At 41.0% G+C, this 18,958-nt stretch overlaps 2 protein-coding genes across 4 annotated transcripts in view; one reads left to right on the forward strand and one right to left on the reverse strand.

Moving 5' to 3' along the window:
- The first annotated feature begins 837 nt into the window (after window positions 1-837).
- On the forward strand, window positions 838-18,211 carry LYL1 (LYL1 basic helix-loop-helix family member). Of its 3 annotated transcripts, XM_081319868.1 has the most exons (5): window positions 893-1,014; window positions 3,664-3,794; window positions 12,979-13,412; window positions 15,933-16,024; window positions 16,230-18,211. In XM_081319868.1, exons 2-5 carry the CDS (start codon window positions 3,753-3,755, stop codon window positions 16,571-16,573), a joined length of 912 nt encoding a protein of 303 aa, XP_081175994.1. In that variant the 5' UTR covers window positions 893-1,014; window positions 3,664-3,752; the 3' UTR covers window positions 16,574-18,211. The 3 variants fall into 3 exon arrangements, with proteins under 3 accessions (XP_081175995.1, XP_081175994.1, XP_081175993.1); XM_081319869.1 differs by lacking the exon at window positions 3,664-3,794 and having other exon boundaries at window positions 838-1,014; XM_081319867.1 differs by lacking the exons at window positions 893-1,014; window positions 3,664-3,794 and having other exon boundaries at window positions 12,612-13,412.
- Window positions 914-18,958, reverse strand: part of NFIX (nuclear factor I X) — a 257,627-nt gene continuing 239,582 nt past the window's right edge. The window contains exons 14-15 of the mRNA XM_081319866.1: window positions 3,697-7,086; window positions 914-998 (exon numbers count right to left, since the gene is read on the reverse strand). The gene's annotated coding sequence lies outside the window, so the exon portion shown is untranslated. The remainder of the gene's footprint in view (window positions 999-3,696; window positions 7,087-18,958) is intronic.

Genomic DNA, 18,958 nt, shown 5'->3' on the forward strand with positions numbered 1-18,958 from the left:
TTGGCTTTCAACCAAGTAAGCGGGATGCCCAGCTGGAGACAGATAGGCACAGTATCTGGAAGGAACCCCAAGCCAGCAGGCTGGAGGGACAAAACCTGGTTTCTTCTCTGCTTTTTGGCTACCCTCATATCCAAGGCATACTTCTGGTGCCTATGAAAGCGCTCTGAGGATTACTAAGCTACCTCCCTCCTGTGTGTGCTGTGGAGACTTTAGTGCTCACTGGTCTATGTTATTCTAGCATGTAGACGCTGGGCTTCCTCTTGTTTGCCTTCCAAGTCCTCTGGCTTCAGCTGGGTCTGACTCGGGAGTTTCCTTATCAGTCCCGTGCAGGCAGCTCCTGTGCTGCTTATCTACAAGCTGCAGAATATCCCCTGTCCAAAGAGGGCAGGAAATCTCTCTCATGCAGGGGAGGGGAGCAGGAGGGGGCGGGAAGAGGGAGGGGGCTTGGCCCAGGCTCCGTCTTCAAAGCAGCTCCTTCCAGTGGCCAAAGGGAGCCTGTCAAAAAAGAGAAGTGGCCACAGGGGGGATTCAGAGGGAACAAGGTGGCAGGAAAAGCTGGAGCCTAATTGATTTGACGTCCCCAACACCACTGCTAGTGACAATAATAATTATTTGCAACCTCTGGCTGAGGAAACCAGTGGCGAAGAGAGGAAGCAGCCGCGAATCATGGCCCCCAAGCATGGCAGCCAGCAGCAGCCATGTGGCTGACGATGAGGGTAAATTCTTGGATAATACCAGTGGGTTACATCCTTTCCAGACTCTAGAATTGGACCCCAGCAACTTGTGTTTCATCATCAGGTGGATTCTCACAGCACCCTCTCTACATGTCCCTCCACTTTGCCATCCAGGCCTCCTTACAGTCAGCAGTTAGGTGACCCTTCATTTCCTTTGAAGAACCCCAGCAATCACCTGGAATTCTTCCATCTGCCTCCTTGCCAGCAACAGGGACTTGGAGATGTCCATCCTTGATCTTTGGAAACTGGAAGATGGCTTTGGTCCTACACAGTTGGACAGGTGAGGATCGGGGCATTTAGGGGCTGGTAGAGAAAGCACGTTTCTGGGCAAAGAAGAGCATTTCAGCAAGGATTTGATTTCAGAAAAGATTGTGGACCAATGTCTTTCCATTTATTAATTCCACATAGGTTGGGCAGTTGAGCTATTTCCCTTTCTTGCAATTTACTATTGACCTAAGGCTAAATCTCTTCTACATACATTGCTGTGCATGTTTTCCTTGTATGCAGTGTCATGTATTTTTTTTTCTCTTTAGTAGTAAACAGTCTCTGTATTTTTATAACCATTCCCTTATTATATGAAGCAATCTGTAAAAAGGAGGTTTAAAGCTTCGTCTAAAATGTGTTTTCTTAAAACATTTTAGTTTAGATTTGTATTTTTCTAAATTGGTTTGTCTTTTTCTAACTCTCTCTCCGTTTCTTTACATGCCCAGTTTAAGAAAAGCAGTAGCCTCTATAAGCTTTAGAACAAAAAGCTACAGAATGAAAATTTCACATTACTCTTCTATAATCACAAGCCAAATAGATTTTGCATCAAAATCTAAAAATTCTAAAAGTTAGAATAACATCCTGTTGGAAATTATAGCTGTTATATGAGTTTTCATTTCTTTTTGAGATGTTTACAATTAAACAATTTCCAGACATCAATAGATTTACAATTACTGGTTATACTTTTCATTTGAATTTCAAATTCTTCTGAGTTCTTTTAGTTTTTCTTAGAATGCATCATTGTTATCATTTAACCTATAGTGATATATCTAATTAGTCTGACAATTGCATCCCTTATCACGTAGTTAGTATCAGCTTCATGGTTTCCTTCCAGAATGCAATCTGAAGTAAAACTGAGTGATTTATTTGGTTCAATGTACTTCGTAAGATTAAATCCAAAGCTCTTTCAAGAATTCTATCAGAGTAACACTTAATATTCTTTTATCTATTATTCTGACTTACTCTACACTAATGTACACTAGACTTCTGTTGTTATAGTCTATAAGATAAGGACCCACATGATCATTTATGAAAGAGGCATGTTTGAATTTCAGAATAATACACTAATTAAAGAATGTACTTTTAAGGATACTAGATTATAGAGCTGACCTCAATATTTTGGGAAGCTGGAAATATTAAATAGGGGAAGAGATTTTCCCCGCTTGTTTTAAGGAAGGGCCTTTATAACCATTACACACTTCCTCCGTGACAAACTTCCGTGTAGGAAAAGGAATAAAGGCTGCCTGTATATTGTCACATGTGACATTGCACACACATCTTTGCTTTGGTATAAGCACATTTCCTGGAAACCTGAGGATCTTTGTATATATTCCTCACATAGATAAACTAGAAATTTAAGTGTTGTAAAATTGTCACAAGAGAGAATCAACATGTGAGAAATGTATTCACTAGGCCTTTCTTCCGGGAGAAATTGTAATGCTATTAAGTCACACAAATATTGTTGAGTTTTATGCTAATAACATATTATATGCATAATAACAGCCATTTCATTTTCCTTTTCACAAAAATTGATGCCTGATAGTTTACAAAATCCTAAGGTTTCTATTGTACCCCTTGAAATTCCTACACAAACATACACACACTGGCAATGGGCTTCACTTTCCTCCATTTTTGGAGCAAGTCTCTGATATGCCAGGCAAAACTTGGAGTGGGTCTGTATTGTGCATAGTTTAATCAGTGCTTTGAAGAAAACAAAACAAAATGAAACGAAATAAGCAGCTGTGCTAGCATTAGCAAAAGATTAATAATCTACTTAATTAGAAGTATTTTGATTTTAGTCAGTACCCCTTGAAGTAAGAGAACAAATTTAATTTAATTTACTCAAATTATTTGTGGATTAACTGTAGTGAATTTTCCATAGTTATTTAACTATATGGTTAGTTATTTAGCTATAGTATTATAACTATAGTTATGTTTTATGCACCCCATTTTCTCCTCTGTGTAATAGCTGCCCTACTGAAGAGCTGCACACCCCAAACTTGTGAATTTCTATGTAATAAGGCTGCCTTTCAGCTTCAGAAAATATGATAACTCAGGTATTTCAGTTACAGAACTGGCTTTTGGAAAAGCACTTTCTGCTTTCTAACTGTATGCATATCCAAACATACACAGTCAAAAGGAGCCCTTCTTTCTCTTTTAATTTAGGGTAAGAATAGCTTTGAAAGATCCTTGGATTCTGCTTGCTGGGAAGCCAACCCCTCCTAATGACATTTGCAAAACCATTTCCTTAATTTTTTAAAACATTTTTATTGCCTGGTATTGGAACAAAGGACTGAGGCATTGGCTCGGCATGTGCTTGGCTGTTATTTTATCTCTTTCATTTCAGTTACTTGCTTTGCAAAATGTCATCTCATCTATGTCAGCGATGAATCAGAGGTATGGGAAAGGAGAGGTCACCTACATATCATCTCATTTGTATTGAGTAGATGGTCAAGAATTTGTTCCTCTCTTTGTTGCTTCACAATCTATTCAAACAGTCCCACTGACAATGAAATCTCATTATTCACGTGTGTGCTTTAATATGCACTAGGCCTGATAGAGTTTTGACTAAAAACCAAGTAGCTGCAAAAAAGGTAAAACCTTTAAAGTAAAAATTCATTGGGTGAAAAATGTAAGCATTGTCTGAACAAACTTTTTTTTCCAGAACTACAGAACTGAAAGATTACAACAACCTTACCTAATCTGCTACAATCCAGATGTACTGGACTATATCTCCTGTTTTCAGAAGCGAGCATGATGCATGATGGGCTTTGTGGTTCTGGAAAATTGGGAAAGGTGAAGCTAGTATGAGCATGGCAGCTGTGTTTTTAGCCAAAGCAAGTGCAATATGAACCCATAGCAAGTGCTGCCATTCTCTCCATTGTTAGACACACTCACCACAGGACATAATCTTATAACAGTGCTGACACCCACTGTGTGATCCAGGATGACTGGATGAGTTGTGTCTTGGTCATTTCCAAGTCTCCAAACTGTCCCAAATAAGGCTGGAAAGTTGCCACATTCTATTCCTCCACTCACATCACCACCCCTGCTACCACTACAAAACTCTGGAGGCCTGATCAGAACAGGTGTCCCAAATTCTTTTTGCCCCTTTTCAGTTACGCGTGGCCATAAAGGGGAATGAGTGAAAACTAAAGCAACAGTACACTCAAAAAGGATTCTTTGTCTTAGATGAGGAAAGGACAAGGTAACTTACTGGTCAGCTGTTTGGACAACATTACAACTATTCCTTCCCCAACCTCACAAGTGAACATGCAAATCAGCTACTCCTCATGCATTTTTTTCCAGTCCTGCTCTTCATCTCTGGGGGCTGCTGGTAGGGAGAATTGCTGATAAGAAAGGTGTTTTCTGTAGCACCTCTGGAATAAGTGTAACCACTTCTCTTGCCCTGAAGATCAAATTCCAAATATTCTTCATGCAGTAACCAACAGAGCAGAAATATAAAGCTTAAGTTTATTAACTGCAAATAGGTGTTCGTTTGTTTCAAGTTATAATGGTGTTGATCATATCTCAGAAATGATCTCATAGAGTAAAAAACAAAAAATCTAGAGCAGAAAGTCATCTTAATAAAATAAGGCTAAAACATTTGGGGGTTTTGGTTCAAGAAAAAAAATATCACAAAAGGAAGGAAGGAAGGAAGGAAGGAAGGAAGGAAGGAAGGAAGGAAGGAAGGAAGGAAGGAAGGAAGGAAGGAGGGATATTTTCTTTTCTTATGTTATATAAATTTACTAGGTGAAGGCCTTTTTAGGTACCTATCAAAAGGCATTTACCACCTTAATAGATATACTTGGCTGAAAAAATAAGCAGATGTAGAAATGAGAAAAAAGGGTATAAAAATGTCTGATTTGCCCAGGGAAGGTACATCTCTTCTGGACGTCCCTTGGCTCATGGAAGATGAATCAACTAGTTCTCCCCTTCAATGAGAGGTTTCTGTCAATGGAATGGGGAGAATGTGATTTTCAACTCTTCTATCTTTCTGCAACCACCTGTAGTCTCTCAGAATTTGTTCTGGAGGCCAGAAGAAATTTCTGGAAAAGAGAGAGTTGAAAGTCACACTTCTCTCTGTTCCTTTCAGCAGAGGGAAGCTTGTGGGATTGAATTAGGTCAGCTGCTGAAAGTCGCTTCAGGGCTGAGAAAAACATAATCTTCAATATTATTTATTTTTATTTTTTAATTTATTTATTAAATTTATATGCCTTATTAATACTAATACTAGTACTACTATATTATCTGCTCACAACAATCTGAAGTGCCAATTGCCACTTCTTTAGCTGGCATAATTATTTACAATTATTATTATTATTCTTGTTGTTGTTTACATCTCTAAGCCTCCTGACTCCCAGGAACTCTGAGCGGTGCACAAATGATTAAAATGATTAAAACATAAAAATGTGACAATAAAAATATCAAAAAGCAAAAAAGGATAGAGATGGCAGGATAACCAACCATGTGGGGGAAAAAATGAAAGCAACCTAATTTAAAAAGAGGCTCCAGTCATGCCCACCAGTCATGTCTGTTTGAAAAGCTGGGCCTTCAGACTCCTTTCAAACACTAAGATTGGAAATCCACCATGGGCAGTCTGACTAGGAAAAAAGAAAACAGAATGCTACATTTGACAGATTTATCTAGTGATGGATCTCTAAACTTCTTTCCATTTTCGTTCTTCAGTGGCAAAATAATTGAGGTAGGAACAAAACATCTGCCAACTTTCTTTGACTGGTTGACTCTTGGATAACAAATTTAAGAGCTTAATCTGAACTACCTGAACATTCCAGCCTGAGATGTCAGTTGTATGCACTTTATCATTTCTTCAGTGGTTATGATGAATTCACTTTTTCTTGGCATTCTTCTAAGACAAGCAATTGCTGAAGAAGCATTATTTTGATTGTGACATTGCAATGTCACAGCTATTATATAGATTGGCATCAAATTAAATGCAAAAGGGTATCTTGATGAGTGGTTTTGTATTTGTCAAACCTGCCAAATTTTTCAAACATGATTTATACTTTGGTGCATTTTGACACTTCTCATTTTCTTCCACGGAATATGATGCTGGAAGTGAACTTAGTAATGGAAAACATAGCCAGTGAAAGGAGTTATGTGAATGAAGAGAGCTCAGCTGCACTCACCCATGGCCAGCAAACTCCACCCCAGAGAAATATACTAGTGGGACAGATATAATTTTAAACAAGTAGATATTCTACCCTCATGTGCACTTTGAGCTTGTAGTTTGTACTTGGGAATCAAAGTAAATGGGAGAGCAATCAGTCTCAAATCTAGTTACTGGTTACTTGGTTGTTGGTTCATTAGGACACTTTCATAGATCCAAGTTGCACATTCCAAATATTTCCCAAAGCTTCACAACCATTCTTGCCATGGGTGGTGTACCTGACCATGTGTTATAGAAATAAAATAATGACAGCACAACTCAGATGTCATCTATTTTTAAAGCATTCATCTGAAAAGTCTTACATTTGCATAAGATAATTGTAGTTTTGGTGGTAAATGTTTCATCACAATGAGAGCAGAGAGACTGTGAAAAAGAAAGGGGCGGTGTCAAGGTCTCCACTTTCTCTCCTCATGACTATTCTGCAATCAAACTTGTCCTGGATGGATCTTCAAATATGGGATTGCCCTTAGTGAAAAAAGGATATAGGATCAACCTAATCAGAACTTGAATTAGATTTCTTTTCCCTTTCCTAAGGACTCCATAGTATAGAAAATTCTTGAAATCCTTACATTGCATACAGGAATATGCTTCCTCCTTGAAGCTTAAACCTGGCAAAGTTCAGCGTCTGTATTATTTCTAATGCCAAGGATTAACCCTGAAAAAAAGGAATATATTAAAAGCATGACCTTAATCACTGTAGCAAAGTATGTGGACTTATCTGGTTGAGGGTTGATGCAGCAGGACTGCTCTTGGTTATTTTGGGTGGTGAGGGGATGTCCATCTGCTAGAGCTGTTCCCACAATGTTTGTTGTTATGGCAGGAGAACTTCATGGAGTATCTAGATGACAGTGTCATCCTTTCGTCAACGTGTATTTGAACTTGTCTGTTTTTCTTCCTCTGTGTATAGAAAACTACTGTTTAAGCAGAAAAATCCTGAATCCTTGTGAGCCATGATAATTCATTGACCTTCTTAATTCCTTCCGCAAAACTGTGGTTGTTTTTAGCATTCACCATATATTTACTTCCTGCAAGCAGTTTACCTCTATCTATAGGAAATATTGTAATCAGGTTTTAGATTTTGGCTGTGGTTTGTTCTCCAAGCTTGTTTTAATATAGCTTCTGAACATTTCATTACCAAACTAGGTAACATCATCAGCAGGATGTTCTTGCCCTATTCTCCTTAGCTCATAAGCGTCTTGTGTGCCACTGTGGTCAGTTGTTTGGAGCTATATTTGAATTCCGAGCAGCTGATTGGTTCCCTTGTTGATTGGCACTTTGAATGGTCTAGTTTCTTACATTTTGATATGTTGGATCTAAATCAATACGTTTGTTAATTGCTCCTTTGGTGGAATACCAGGCCTCAATAAGTTTACCCCCATATAACTTTGAAGTAATAGGAAATATTTGTAATTCAGGTTTTAGATTTTGTATGGCCATAAACTTGAGAGATGGGAGTACCAGACCATCTTATTTGTCTCTTGAGAAACCTATATGCGGGTCAAGAAGCAACAGTGAGAACTGGACATGGAACCACTGATTGGTTCAAAATTGGGAAAGGAGTCCGGCAAGGCTGTATACTGTCGCCCTGCCTATTTAACTTATATGCAGAGCACATCATGAGAAAGGCAGGGCTAGATGAATCAAAAGTTGGAATTAAGATTGCCAGAAGAAATATCAACAACCTAAGATACGCAGATGATACCACTCTAATGGCAGAAAGTGAAGAAGAACTAAAGAGCCTCTTGTTGCGGGTGAAGAAGGAGAGTGCAAAACTTGGGTTGAAACTTAATATTAAGAAAACCAAGATCATGGCATCTGGCCCTCTCAATTCCTGGCAAATAGATGGGGAAGAAATGGAGGTAGTGACAGATTTTATTTTCCTGGGCTCCAAGATCAGTGCAGATGGGGACTGTAGCCAAGAAATTAAAAGACGCTTGCTCCTTGGGAGGAAAGCCATGGCAAACCTAGACAGCACACTAAAAAGCAGAGACATCACCCTGTCAACAAAAGTGCGTATAGTGAAGGCTATGGTCTTCCCTGTTGCAATGTATGGCAGTGAAAGTTGGACCATAAGAAAGGCTGAGCGCCAAAGAATTGAGGCCTTTGAACTATGGTGCTGGAGAAGACTCCTGCGAGTCCCTTGGACTGCAAGGCGATCAAACCGGTCAGTCCTAGAGGAGATCAATCCCGACTGCTCTTTAGAAGGCCAGATCCTGAAGCTAAAACTCAAATACTTTGGCCACCTAATGAGAAGGAAGGACTCACTGGAGAAGAGCCTAATGCTGGGAAAGATCGAGGGCAATAGAAGAAGGGGACGACAGAGAATGAGGTGGCTGGATGGAGTCACTGAAGCAGTAGGCGTGAGCTTAAATGGACTCCAGAAGATGGTAGAGGACAGGAAGGCCTGGAGGAATGTTGTCCATAGGGTCGCGATGGGTCGGACATGACTTCGCAACTAACAACAACAACAACAAAACTTGAGAAAGTGACTGGCTGAATCTCACCCAGCTAGCTTTGTGCTTAGGAATAAAACTTATGGTTTCCAGGTTTCTAGCCTGGTGCCTTAATCTTTACACCAAGCTAGCTCTCATAGTAACACTATACACATATATTTTAAAGGATGTTGCTTTACATGGTTCACATAGTTTCAATGAATAAATGTATTATTTAATAATCAAATTTGTATCTGGTGGCCATCTCTAGATGACTTGTTGTTTTATCATTTGTGGAATTAATTGGGGGGGGGGGGCGAGTTCTGAGGTGAAATTCAGTTCTTTGTGTGAGAAGATACTGTTTCCTCTAGCAGAATGAAGCTGGGTCCAATTTCCCCTGTCCCTCATAGCTTTTTATGTTTTTTTTTATTTTCTACTGGGGGGGCGGGCTCTTAACCATCCAAAGCACATATGTGGGCATGTATGCAATAGAAGAGGAAAAAAGAACTAAATGCACACCTTCCAACAAAACATCCATTTTCAAAGCGTGTTTAGCTATCATATCAGGTATAATTTACTAGCAAACAACATTGTGACTCCCATTGCAGAGGATTGGCTCATCTTTCATTTTTTCATTTTCATTTTATTAAATTTGTATACCGCCCTTCTCCCGAAGGACTCAGGGCGGTGAACAGGGCATATATAAATAGCAAATACAAAAATTAAAAAAGAATTAAACAAGTGCCCAGATAAAAACAATAACAATATAAGAAACCCATTAAAAACCCTAACGTCCCCCATCAGGCCAGACCAGCTTGTTCAAATAAATGGGTCTTCAGACCGCGCCGGAAGGAGCGAAGGTCCGGTGCCATCCGGAGCTCAACCGGCAGTTGGTTCCATAGAGCCGGAGCGCCCACAGAGAAGGCCCTCCCCCTGGGGGCCACCAGTCGACATTCTCTGACCGGAGGCACCCTGAGGAGGCCCTCTGTGGGAACGCACAGGGCGGAGGGAAGTTGACGCCGGCAGCAGGTGGTCCCCGAGGTACCCCGGACCCATGCCATGTAAGGACTTAAAGACCATAACCAAAACCTTGAATCTCACCCGGAAGACAACTGGTAACCAATGTAGCTTGCGGAGCAAAGGTGTAACATGGGTGTACCGGGAAACTCCCAAGACAACTCTCGCGGCCGCATTCTGTACCAGTTGGAGCCTCCGAGTGGTCTTCAAGGGAAGCCCCATGTAAAGAGCATTGCAGTAGTCCAGGCGAGAGGGCACGAGCGCATGAGTGACCGTACACAGGGCATCCTGGTCCAGATAGGGTCGCAACTGGCGCACCAGGCGAACCTGGCGAACCTCCAAGGTCACAGTAACTGCAGGATGCATCATTGGACATGGGACTAAACACAAAAACTAGTGGGAATGGTACAATTTTAGTTTATTTTTAAAGGAGAGAAACAATGTCTATTAAAGAAAGATCCAAGAAGATAGCAGCAAGCAAGCACTAACTGGCAGGTTAGGTGCCCTTTCTTAGTTATTGGTCAGAAAAGGTAATGACTGATTGGCTTCCAGTTCTGTGTGAACCTGCCAACTTACCATCTGAATCAATCTGTGTTTTAAACCAGAACCAGAAGGCTTTTTTGTGATGGATTTAGAAGATGAAAAGAAGAATTAGGAAGTAGATAGCAAAAAGTGATCCTGTAGATTTGTCTTCTATCTTTTGGTGCTCATCTCCCTCTCATTTCCTTCCTTCCCCCCCCCCCTCTCTCTCTCACACACACACACACACACACCAGCTATTTCGTGAATTAGCAAGCCCACCATTCTGTCAGTCATTCCGCAGCACCTCCTTTGATATGCTTTTCAATGAGATGAAGTTTAGGTTCAATGGCAAAAAATGCTTTCAGCCAATCCTTGACCAGATTAGGGCAAGTAAATATGAGTAAATCAATGTTTTAAAAAGAAATGATATTTCTGCAGATATTTCTTTATTCATGAGATTAGAAAGATAGAAGAAAAAGCTGAAGAAACCTCAACATATTGCTTACATGAAAATCAACAGTCACATTAGAAATATATTAATAGCAACCTCAGTTCTGCCAAAAGACCATATTTATGTAACTAAAGTACCACTGTTATCCTGAAGTGGAAAATATTAGCATTGGAAGAACTCACATTTTGCACGTGCAGCAATACAAAAAATATTTAAGGGACAAAAGTCCTAAAAGGGAGGAGGGAGTAAGAAGACAGAAAGAGAAAAAATGCAAAAGTATGTTGTGTTGCTGCACACTGCAGCATGTGCATTGTCTATTTGTTGGAACTCTCACAATACATGACATAACACAGTCACGTTCTAAGAGATCTCTGAAAGCAGTAGGCTTGTAATGGGAAGGAAAAAAAATATCTGGGCAGCTTTCTCTGCCTCTTTCCCAAGTTCCAGTTTTGAAGACAAACTTCCTCAGACTGGCACTTTTCAAGTATGTTGAATTGTGCAGATTGTAGTCTCATACTGGCAGGAAATTCTGGGATAGAAAGCAGTGAAGCCCTTGCTTGAGTGCAAGCTTGGCTGGGAATACTTTCAACAAACATAATGATGGTGGAAGGAGAAAGCCTCCTCAAAAAGAAGTCTCAAGAAAGCAGGCCTTGCCAGTCCTGAGGAGGCACACAAATGCCTTTTCCCCTCCCACAAACACAGAGCAGAGGTTTGAAGAAACTTCTCTCCACCTGTGGGTACAACCGCGACCGCTGCGGCTATCTGCCTTATCATCTCTTCTCCTTGCAGACAGGGAAGTCACCACAGATCAAGCTTTCATAATCACCTGCAGTAAAAGCCATTGTTCACATGGCTGAAAATCACAGACAGGCTGAATCGAATTCCAGCTTTGTCAAAGTCTGGATCACAGTGTTGCCACAGTTACATATTTATGTTGCAATAAGCATCTGTGGACTAGAAGCTACTTTGGAATGTAAAGTGCTGTGATGAATAAACAAGTACAGATCTTCAAGCAGATAAAGGAGAAAAAGTTTAGAGGGGATCTATTTGTTGTTTTCTTGCCTGTCCATGGTATCCTCAAAAGCTTTCTCCAGTTCCAAAGTTCAGAAGCATCAATAATCTTTCTATCTTTTTCCTTCAAGATCACAGAGGAGATCTAGCATTCATGAAATTTGAGAAAATTGTATTTAGATACCTCAAAAAATCACTTTCAGTCTCCTAAACCATGCATGCACACTTGGAAATTAAAGCATTATATCATCTAAAATTTAGGAATAGTAGTCATATCATGGATAATTTGATACCATAATTGAAATTCATCCACAATATAATTAAGTCTATGTATTTCAAAACTGAACGCATAATATCACCTCACAATAACATCTCATCCCCTGGACCACTAAAAATCCCAAAGCTTGGCCAAATCTGTTGCAAATGTTTGGACTGAGCAAGGCATGATATGTAAGTGGGCAATCGCACTAATGCAGCAAAGGTGGTGTGTGTATATGGGGTGGGGTAATCTGCTTCTTCTCTCATAATACTCATGGAAGTCAAAATTATTCACTAAAGCTGAACAACAGAGTATTAGGGACCACAAAGGGCACTATTCGGTTGCTTAGCACACAAATGGAATTTGCAACCACCAGATGTAGTGACAGCTATCAACTGGCTTTAAAGAGGGACTAGGCAATTCCTTTGAAGTCCAAGAGCATGCCTCTTTGTCTCATTTGTTGGGAAAAAATGTCAATAAGCAATAATCTGTTGCCTTTGGCTTCCCACCATCTTTACTTATAATTGGCCATCATGAGAAAGAGAATCTAGACAAGGAAGGTGCTAGGGCATATCCAATCTGGTTGTCGTCTTATCTTTTCTTTTTCCAGCTTAACATAAAAGAGTCAAAATATTGCAGTGATACTTGACTTATGACCACAATTGAGCACAAAATTTCTGATGTTAAGTGCATTTTGTCCCATTTTACGACCTTTCTTGCAACAGTTGTTACATGAATCACCGCAGTTGTTAAATTAGTAGCATGGTTGTTAAGTGAATCTGGATTCCCATTGACTTCGCTTGCCATAAGATCACAAAAGGTGATCACATGATTCCAGGACACTGCAACCATCATAAATATGTTGCCAAGAATCTGAATTTTGACTACATGACCATGGGGTCATAAGTATGAAGCAGTCATAAGTATGAAAAATGGTCATAAGTCACTTTTTTCAGTGCCATTGTAACTTCAAACAGTCACTAAATGAATGATTGTAAGTCGAGGACTACCTGTATTTTTTTTTTACTACTGGAATGCCCAATTTGGCAGAGCTGGTACAGTGTGTCAGTCTCACTTTCCTTCTGTTCTTCCTACAGATGAGAATCAAAGCAAACATGATGGAGAAGCTGAAGAATTCCCAGTCACCTGTTAAGCCTGAGCAGCCAAACCTTCCACCAGCAGTTACCCCAACCCCTCTTCCTTCTTCCCCAAATGGTGGGCGGAATGATGTAGAGGCCACTGAACCACTCACCATCCCCACCTCATTCTCACCTCAAACAAAGGGGAGCCCTCCTGCTGAGGCTCCCCATGCAGTACTGCCCCCCAATGTCCCTGTCATCAGCCTGGGCTACAGCAAGTCCCCCACTCCTATTGAGGTCCCCACAACCCAACTCACTGCCCTACACCCCATTCCTAACTTCTTGCAGTTCTCAGGTCTGCCACCTGGACCACCTCTACCATCCCTGCCTCTGGCTGGAGTAAGGAGTCCACTTTTAGCCCCACAATACCAGCCTCATCCCTTTCTGAACAAGTAAGTCCAGAAATCAGATCTGGGGGAAAAGGAAGAAATCCTGGTTATGTTGGCAAGCTGCCAGTGCCAACCATGGGAACAATGGCAGTGGGTTCATCTAGATTGTGTTATAAGCAAATTATCCCACTTTTGGAAATTGACAAAAAAAGAACTATTGTAGGTCCATATCAGCAGCCAGAGCTTCTTTGTGACAGTGTTTCCCAACATGGAATATGTGCAATTCTCAGAATACCTAGCAAGCATTTATGTTCCATACTGACTAGAATTCTGAAAACTGAAGTCCCAACATATCTGGAAGGTACAATATTAGGGACAGGTGTTTTCCTGAGATCACCAAACTTTTAAAGTCTCAGGGCAGTTGAATTTGGAAATTGAGAAGAAAGCATCCCTTGCTAATAAGATAGTTTGTTGATAAGTAGTAGAAGCTCCCACACAGTGGAAACCAGAGAGGACCTCTTGTAAGCAAGAAGGTGAGGACAGCAGCTTAAGCATGGAGTGTATTAGGCTGAGGGTCAAGATAACAATAACAGCCAAAGTGTTCTTCTCATCAAGCAGATGACAAAACCAGATAGGTTTGTAACTTACTGACAGACCGTACTCAACGAATAGTCCTTAATAATACTACATCTACATGAGGGAAGTAAGCAGTGGGATACCACAAGGTTCCGTGTTAGGCCAAGTATTCTTCAATACTTCATAAATGACTTAGATGAGAGAATAGAAGGGGAACTCATCAAATTTGAAGTCCTAGTGGATGATCACTTAAACATGAGCTAGCAGTGTGCAGTGGCAACCAAAAAAGCTAATGTAATCCTTGATTGTATAAACAGAGTCATAAAATCAAAATCATGTGAAGTATTAATACCACTTTATAAAGCCATACCTGGAATACTGGATCCAGTTTTGGCCATCATATTACAAAAAGGTACAAGGAAGAGCAACTAAGATGATTAAAAGCCTGCAAATAAAACATATGAACGATTGCAGGATTTGGGTTTGGCTAGTCTAGAGAAAAGAAGAACTAGGGAGCACATGACAGTTGTATTCCAGTATTTGAGAGGCATCAAACTATTCTCCAAAGCACCAGAGGGCAGGACAAGAAACAATGGTTGGAAACTGACCAAAGAGAGAAGCAACCTGGAATTAAGGAGAAACTTCCTAACAGTGAGGACAATTAACCAGTGGAACAGCTTGCCTTCAGAAGTTGTGGGTGCTTCATCACTGGAGGCTTTTAAGAAAAAACTGGACAGCCATTTGTCTGAAATGGTATAGGGTCTCTTGCTTGAGCAGGGGGTTGGACTAGAAGACTTCCATGGTCCCTTCCAGCCCTATTCTCTATTCTATTCAGTAAGTCATATCCATCATATCTTAATTTTGTTCTTTTAGTCTGATTTGTTGTTTTCATTTGCAAGAGATCCTTAGTGGGAAAGAGATCTTCTAATTACTTGATCCTGGCAGTCCTTTACTTGTTTATAGTTTGGGACTTGCCAAAACATGAACTCTCTTTACTACTACAGTATCTGTAATGAATGAGTTAACCTAGCAATTTAAAGCACAACAGGGAAGATGGGTCTTTGATTGTTTTACTGAGTTTTCTGGCCAGGACTTTAGAGGAAGCTGAGCTTATGAACTGTGCCCAAGCTACACAAAAATATATATCTGTAGAAATGGTCTAGAAAGGTTCAGCTTTATTGATTATATGCTGAGAGAACCAGTGTGAAAGTGAGCAACCTGGAGGCCACTAATAATATTTCTACATGATAATGGTCCATCCAGTGCCATTCTGTGTGAAAGCCACTAGCTGAGTAGGGATGGTTGGATTGATGGAGTGGTCCCTGCCAGTGGTCCTTGAGAATGTGATAGGTTCCTGACCACTCTGAATGGGAGAAGAGCAAAGTTGTCAATGTGTCTCAGGTTCAGTTTCATCCAGTGATTTCTTTTAATGTTGAGCTTCCATTTTCTTCCCATGATTTATCAACAGCCCAAGAGTGGGTGTCCTCTCTGCTTGGTCAGTCTAAGTTGTCTTTTCTGAACATGTTTTCCCTTGCCCCAGCATCTGATGTAGGCATGGCATCAGCTGAGCTGTTAGGGATGTTTTCTACCCTAGAATGGGATGACAGTCTTTTTCAGAATTAAAATTGGAGACACACTTTGACAAATACGTCCAAATATTTATTTTGTGGATTATGATACTAAGATACATCCCAAACAATTTAACTGAGCCATTCACAATATGTGAAGGAATATAACTGAAATAATTGTTGTTAACTGGGCAGGTTTATCCTAGGTATGGGTTTTTATTTTTCACCATACTACAAATGCTATAAGGCTGGACTTGCAGAGAAGGAGGCAACAGACCCTACATAGAACATTGTTGATCCTGGACCTGCTGCCAAGAGATATGAGAAAATGATAATATTTGTAACTTACTTTTGTAGGAACATTTGTAAATAAAGTTATAAAAGCTTGTATGCATGCTTTGAGATGGAGGTTCTGATCAATGTTCTTATTTATCTCTAGCATCTACCTAGGCAACTCGGGGACTTTTGGCCTCTTTCCCAATAACCGCCTTAAGCGGAGACCAAGCCATTATGAGCAAGACATTACTGAAGGTGAGTGGCCATGGGGAAAAATCAAGTGTGTTCCTCTCCCAGGACAGAGCAGAGCGGACTAGCAGAGTAGCACATGTGACAGATATGGAAACAACTTGTATAAAGTGGCTGCCAATATGGGGGAAGGAGTTTTCAATTCATGTTCAACATAACCCCTTTTGCAAAGGCCTCTTACTCATTCAGACTTTTCCATATATTTGCCCAGGTCTTCAACCCCAGAAAGTGGCACGCCGGGTCTTCACTAATAGCCGGGAACGGTGGCGTCAACAGAATGTGAATGGTGCCTTTGCTGAGCTTCGGAAACTCATTCCCACCCATCCACCTGACAAGAAGTTGAGTAAGAATGAGATTCTTCGCTTGGCCATGAAATATATCAATTTCCTGGTCAAGCTACTGAGTGACCAGGCCAGACTGGCTGGAGGAGAGACTGCTGAAACAGACAGCCCCTGCAATGGCACGCCCAGGACTCCATCACCATCAGCATCCATAAAACTGGAACAGTTGACCGTCGAGTCAATGACTGTGTTGGAAGCAGGAGAACCACGGTGATGTCTAGCAGTAAAAGACCACCATCATCACCTATCTCGTGCACCTACAATGCTGCACACATGGATCAAGCTTCCTAGTATCAGTGGAAACTCCTTGGCCTGCACATTCCTTCCTTGAGTCCATCACCCATGGAACGGGCTACCACAATAAGGTTATATTGACTTTGGAAGACTTCATTTGAATTCAGGAGTCCAAAAACAGATGGAGAAAGTGCTGGAGTCTCTTTGACTGAGACATCCATTGATGCTCAATGGAAGCCTCAAAATATAGGGCCTCTGGAAGAGATGAGATATGAGATTTTATGTACAATTCCCTGGTTTGGGCCGTTTTAGGGCAGCGGGGACTGCTTGAGCAAGCTAGCTCTATATGATGTTTGGTTTGCATAAGACACCCTCTAGCTCTTGTTGGCTGTAAGAGGAAGACCTTGAGGTCAGGTAACACCTTAGCTGGGAAGGGTGATCTGGAGTTTCATTTTCACTGTTTGCTAATAAATGCTTCTGACTGTTAGCCTTAACACTGTTCCTGTCAACAAATCTAAGCTTTGTTGTTGTCGGGGCCCCACATAAATATTTGAGCCTATACAAAAGAACAAACAGATATAAGAAGAAGTGGCAAGGTTAAGAAGCTGAGCTCCCAGGCTCAGCCTCCTTTCCAACTTCCCATCAAAATGGGGCTTGGCTATATCGGTGACATCTTTCCAAATGGGAAAAGAGCTGCTGAAGGATTTTGAGCATTCTTGTCAATGGCTTGGAAAGCAAGGGCTACATAACCTTATACAGACTTTTTCAGTGCATTTGCTGTGGTCTGCCTAGTTCAGTAACTCAGTCAGGGATACAGGTGGTGGTTTGTGTGAGGAAATGGAGGCACCCGTGATCATTCAGTCAGTGAGGGCAAAGCTAGAGCTCTTCTTTTTCATAGGCTGATTTTCCTGCATGCACAATGTTTTTCTTGGCAATTTTCTCTTATAAGCCCTCATCATCAGTCCCAAATATCAGAAGCACCACCTCTGCAGAACTGGGCCTTAACAATGCTCTCTGTGATCCAGGTGTGCTGCTGGGGAGTTTCTCCAGATGCAAGCAGTTAAGAGGGAGTGGATAATGGTGGCGCAGCAACTGCTGTGTCACTCCCCAGGGGCCAGTTGGGAGGGGGGTTTGCTGGAGGCCCACAGTCTCATAAACCTTCTCCCTTCCTGGAAAGAGAATGGCAGTTTGTGCTGAGTCAGTATCTTGGACTTCTCCACAAACCCTGGGCCCCTTGCCAAAACCAAATATGACAGCAATGATTCTGGAGGGAGGGAGGCCTGGGCAGCCTGTTATCAGGTGAAGAAGTTTGCTAGAAGGTCTTTGGGGTGAAGGAAGAAGAAAGATGACCATATCTACACACACACACACACACACACACCCCAGAGGGTGGGGGAGACAGACAACAGCACCTATTCAGTTTCCAGGTTTGCTTTCAAAAGAAATTGTTCTCTGCTAATATTTGCTTTTATTGGGAAGAGGATTTGTAAGATGGGATTCTTACACTCATCAGTGCTGTCCAAACCAGAAGCTCCTTGGAACCAAATTCTTCCATGTTGTATGATGTTTTAAAACTGAAGCCAATGCCATAAATAAAAAGAAATGTGTTTGGTGATAATTGTTGATCCTGTAAGATTGTGTGGGTTGCATGCTGTTTTGAACTATAATTTTTCATGGCAAGGAAATGATGAGGAAATATATAGGTAAGCAAAGGGCAGGAAGGATAATGACATGTTTGGCATCAATGTGTATGTGTATGTGTACAGTACGTACCGTGTTTGTGAAGGATGGGACAGAAATGGCAGTGAAAAGCCACTGAAGATACAGAAGTACTGCATCCTGAGGTGATTCCTCCCCAGTCCTCTCTGACATGCTGTAAGGTGTAATGGTTTGATGAAGCCATGTTTAAGTCTCCAGAGGGGAAATGGCCCAAGCATGTCCACAGGGCCTGGTATATTATTCTGCCAACACCCACCAACTTACCTGACATCATGCACATTCCTTGTGTAACTTTTCCTTGGCTACAACCATGCTAGAAATTACCCCCAAAATAGACAGAGCTGAATGGCAATTTGTGAGATGTTCCTGTTTCCTCTTGCCAGTTTTGATCTCATTTACTTTGCTGTGGTTAAGGAGGCTTTCTTTTTGATTCTACCTTCTGGGTTTGTAGTCTAAGCAATCACTATGCCTTTCTTTCTCTTGTCCACTTTCTAAGCAGTCCTTCAATCATGTGATGTTGATTTTATTTTATTTTTCATATTCACTTATCATGCTATACAGGTTCTTGCTCTAGTCAGCTCAGCGAAAGGATCTGGGATATCTGTTTGGGTTTGCACAACATACTGAATCTCAACCAAGCCTTAGC

This window comes from Vipera berus (assembly GCF_964194415.1).
Source record: "Vipera berus genome assembly, chromosome: 2".
NCBI lineage: Eukaryota > Metazoa > Chordata > Lepidosauria > Squamata > Viperidae > Vipera > Vipera berus.

What these genes read in the sequence shown, in the direction of transcription:
- LYL1 (XM_081319867.1), top strand. Translation starts at nt 12,916, where the DNA reads ATGCCCAATTTGGCAGAGCTGGTACAGTGTGTCAGTCTCACTTTCCTT. An exon ending in CCTCATCCCTTTCTGAACAA is followed by an intron (nt 13,413 to 15,932) that starts GTAAGTCCAGAA and finishes ATTTATCTCTAG; the next exon opens with CATCTACCTAGGCAACTCGG. An exon ending in TGAGCAAGACATTACTGAAG is followed by an intron (nt 16,025 to 16,229) that starts GTGAGTGGCCAT and finishes ATATTTGCCCAG; the next exon opens with GTCTTCAACCCCAGAAAGTG.